This window comes from Nelumbo lutea, chromosome 4, assembly GCF_056320005.1.
Source record: "Nelumbo lutea isolate HS-2025 chromosome 4, American lotus-T2T, whole genome shotgun sequence".
In the NCBI taxonomy this organism is placed as follows: Eukaryota; Viridiplantae; Streptophyta; class Magnoliopsida; order Proteales; family Nelumbonaceae; genus Nelumbo; species Nelumbo lutea.
The window spans coordinates 32,698,074-32,701,770 of record NC_142687.1 but is presented as its reverse complement, the minus strand read 5'-3'; the positions used below and the strand labels follow the sequence as shown (position 1 = coordinate 32,701,770).

The 3,697-nt window shown below is 37.2% G+C and overlaps 1 protein-coding gene across 1 annotated transcript; it reads right to left on the bottom strand.

Annotated features, from left to right (window-relative positions):
- Positions 1–828: 828 nt before the first annotated feature.
- On the bottom strand, positions 829–3,396 carry LOC148855053 (uncharacterized). Its single transcript, XM_088984178.1, has 2 exons — positions 3,165–3,396; positions 829–1,398 (listed from the first exon to the last, which is right to left on the bottom strand). The coding sequence occupies exons 1-2, from the start codon at positions 3,276–3,278 to the stop codon at positions 1,039–1,041; spliced, it is 474 nt and encodes a 157-aa protein (XP_088840304.1). The 5' UTR covers positions 3,279–3,396; the 3' UTR covers positions 829–1,038.
- Between the last annotated feature and the right edge of the window lie 301 nt (positions 3,397–3,697).

Genomic DNA, 3,697 nt, shown 5'->3' with positions numbered 1-3,697 from the left:
AGAGGCACGAGGTGCTACCTCCCCTTTAAGGAGGGGAGATGGAGGATTCATCAACCCTTTAGTTGAATAAAGAGAACAAATGAGAGAAAATTACAGAGAAGCCCAATACAAAGTAAGCCGAGTAGCCCCTTGTTTAGCAAGATAATCAGCCAAAACTGTTGTGGACTTTTTGAATAGTGGTTCAGTGGTTCTCCTTCCATTCCCAAGGATGTCCTTGATATATTAAAAGTTTGGCTTCTCTTTTTGGAACTGTTAATTTTAGTTTTGTGCCTAGGTCTTTTAACAGGGTTGCCCCTTAGCTAATTTGAAGAAGAATATGGATGTTGATGTTGTAAAATGGGATAGCCCTCTTGCTTGTATTGAACCTTTTGTTTCTATTTCTGTTAATGAAACTTCATTTTAGTTATAAAAAAACTAATAGGTCAAATCAAAGGATATAAAATGTAGATTAATTTAAAAGGAACAATCAAATTGAAAACCCTAAACAAAGAAAGCAAAATAAGTAAATAAAAAGGATGTGACAAACAAATAGTTAAAAAAGAATTACCTGCCGGACATTGTGCACAATTGATCTACTTGATTTAAACTTAATAGTAGCATTCAAGCACTACCCCTGGAAAAGAGCTAAATTGACAAAATAATGGGATAATGATTTAATTTCACCGTTATTCATAATTATAATTATACAACATTTCCTGACTTCTTATTTTTCTCTTCCAACATATAATTGTAAATTATATTATTATGTATGTCATTTTCAGAAACATCATGCTAAAATTGCCAAAACCATATAGAAGTCCTACAACAGAGAAGAACATGCAATGCATGGAAACAACAACAATGATACTATGGATAAACTGAAAGCACTATGAAACCTGGTTTTGAAGTTCGTCAGTTAGTACACTAAATGGTGTTGTTGAAGAACATTACACAATGGACCATTTAGGACACATCAAAACTTTGATAATCTGAAAAGGAAAAGGAAACTAACATTCCAAATACAACAATAGATCAAAAGAAGGGTGCTTATATATTTTGTTACTTTGAGATAGTTGCTTCCACCAGAGGCGCATTTGGAGTGTCTTGGGGTTTTGGTGGCAGAGGTGGCACAAGTATTTTCTCCTTCGGTGGTGGAGATGGCATTTTCTCTTCTTCCTTTGAACCCCTGTCTTTGGTCTTTGACTTTGATAGTCCAGCCTTTTCTCTGAGCATATCGAGCTTCTCCCTGATCTTCCGCCTGTTCTCTTGTTTCTGAACACGTGCTTCAACAGGTTCTGTTGCAAAAAGGGTGATTCCAGCCAGAAAAGTAGTGGTCATGCAGATCATAGCATCTCTTCGTGAAGTAGTGAGCATAGTTAGGTCTACAGACCTTTGTTCTTGAATTGCCTTGCATCTCACCTATAACAGGAAATGGTGAGACACTAAACTTGAATGCAGCTCATTAGAATGAAGACATCTTAACAGTGTTACTTGTTGATGACTGGCAGAGTTCCCCATGATCCATGTTTGCTAGTAGTTGTAGGAATACAGGGTGGAATAATATCATGAAATTATCTCGAATTCTTCTTTTAGTATGTAACTAATATTGTACATGTTTGAGCACAATGAACATCAGAACAGAATTTGCATTTTGTTCATGAGTGGAAACTACATCTGCTTTAGTACAGGATCAGGTTCAGGTGGTTTAATCACTGCCTCACAATAAGATTTGTGACTCTGTTCAACTTTGAGTCACTGCAAGTGAAGATCCCACATTCCAAAAAAGCAAGCTTCAAAGTCACCCTGCATTCTTAGAGAAATAGAATAAATTTTGAATTAAGCCCCGCAACTTATGATATGAATTACTCTCATGTGTTTGGTATATGGAGTTGCAAACCAGAATGACAGCAACGGCTCTGTCATACAACTGAGTCTGCATTGAAAAGCAAAATGTTCTAACAAGATAGAGAACTCGTGACTAATTAACAAGATCCCATGATACCAGCATTCCTGATTTTCAAGCCAGTTTTTTCCACTAAACCCATTATTGATGTTTTATGCGAATGTAGAGATTTCACCCGTGACTATCTAAACATTTCTTTTCGTCAGCTGTTTGCAACAATTCTTATACCATCCAAAAACAATTCATAAATTTCAGGTTTGAGATCATCCAACTAGTTTCTCCTCAGAATTGGATTAGATGGAATCCAACCATTTCCTTACAAGGTGAATCATAGTTCAGCATAGAGAGCTAATCATCATCATCATCACCCAAGCCTTATCCTAATACATGAATCCTGTTTCACCATTCCGTTCTGTTTAAGGGTCTGTTTGGTTTGAAGTCGGAAAGAGAGTTGGAATTGAAATCCTCTATTCCCATAATCTGTTTGGTTCAGACAGGAATGGGAATGGGAATTAGAATCAACAGGAATGGGATTTCATTCCCAAGCGAGGGGCAGGGAATGGCGGGGAATGAACCAAACAGTTGGAATCGGAGTCTAATTTCATATCCACTGTTAAATTATGAGCACATAACTCATTTCTTACTGTTTCAACCCATTTTATTTTTGGTGGGCTTCTAGCATCACTTCTTCTTCGGGTACTGCAAATAGGTTTTCTATGCACTTAATCAAAGCACTTTCTCTCATTTTATCACCTACTGGAGCTACTTCTAGGTATTAACATAGAAATCTAATACATTCTCAAATTAGAAATTACTCCTTAAAATATGATTCTAAGGAGTCCCCAAGACCAACACCAGGTACAGAACACTTAGTACACGACGGAGAGAGTTGAGAGATAATAGAGCATTAGACGAAGACTTGAAATTCACTAGAAATAAATCGAAACCCCATGTCATTAAGTCAAATGCTGCAGCTATGATGCTTGAGATTTTAATCAAATTGGTAATGAAAGACTGAAAAAGCAGAGGTGATTTAACAGACAATCGCAAAAACTAGTAACTTCATTTAATTTCTGTGTCAAAGTATTTCCTTTTCACACTTACGAAAGATTCAGCCATTGTGGATTTCAATCAAATAGCATTTTTTTTACTCATTCACCATGCATAGAATCCCAGAATACTGTATATTGAAAGAAGGAATCATAAAGCAAGATTCAGGAGAGAGAGAGAGAGAGAGAGAGAAGGCAAAGATCAAAGGAAGTATTTTTCCGAGGGAATGTACCTGAAGAGGAAGCGCTTTCTCTACTACAGTCTGTGATGAGCGTCTGATGTGTGTATATCTGCTTCCTGTCACCGGAAGAGTTGGTCCCACCAGTATCACCGACGATAAAGACATTCTTTCTGCAGAGATCACCGGCTCCGGAGTCTGGTCCTTCACTCCCCTTTCCAAATTGGCAAATTCCAATTCCGAAAGTATTTTACAGCTCCGGTTTTCCTAGAAGAAGTTATTTGTCTTTCCAAAAATACCCTTTAATACAAATGGATCATTTCTGCTAGTGCTGTTCACAGGTCGGGTTGGGTCGGTTTACTGGCGTCTTTCCAACCGACCCGACCTGGTCGCTTTACCTAGAAATGAAATCGAAATCGATCCAGTACTAAGTAAAACCAACTTGATCGGTACAAATCAATTTGGGTTAGTTTTGTAAATGGTTCTCTCGGTGTGAATGATAAGGATTTAAGTCTAAAAAAGCGAATGCTGGATGCCTGGAAATTAAAAATGATTTGATGGATTAAAACTGATATTTTATATATCAG

Excerpts from the sequence above, each read along its gene's own strand:
- LOC148855053 (XM_088984178.1), bottom strand. The coding sequence starts at position 3,278 with ATGTCTTTATCGTCGGTGATACTGGTGGGACCAACTCTTCCGGTGACA. Across the intron at positions 1,399-3,164 it reads AGAAAGCGCTTCCTCTTCAG|GTGAGATGCAAGGCAATTCA; the intron begins GTACATTCCCTC and ends TTCCTGTTATAG.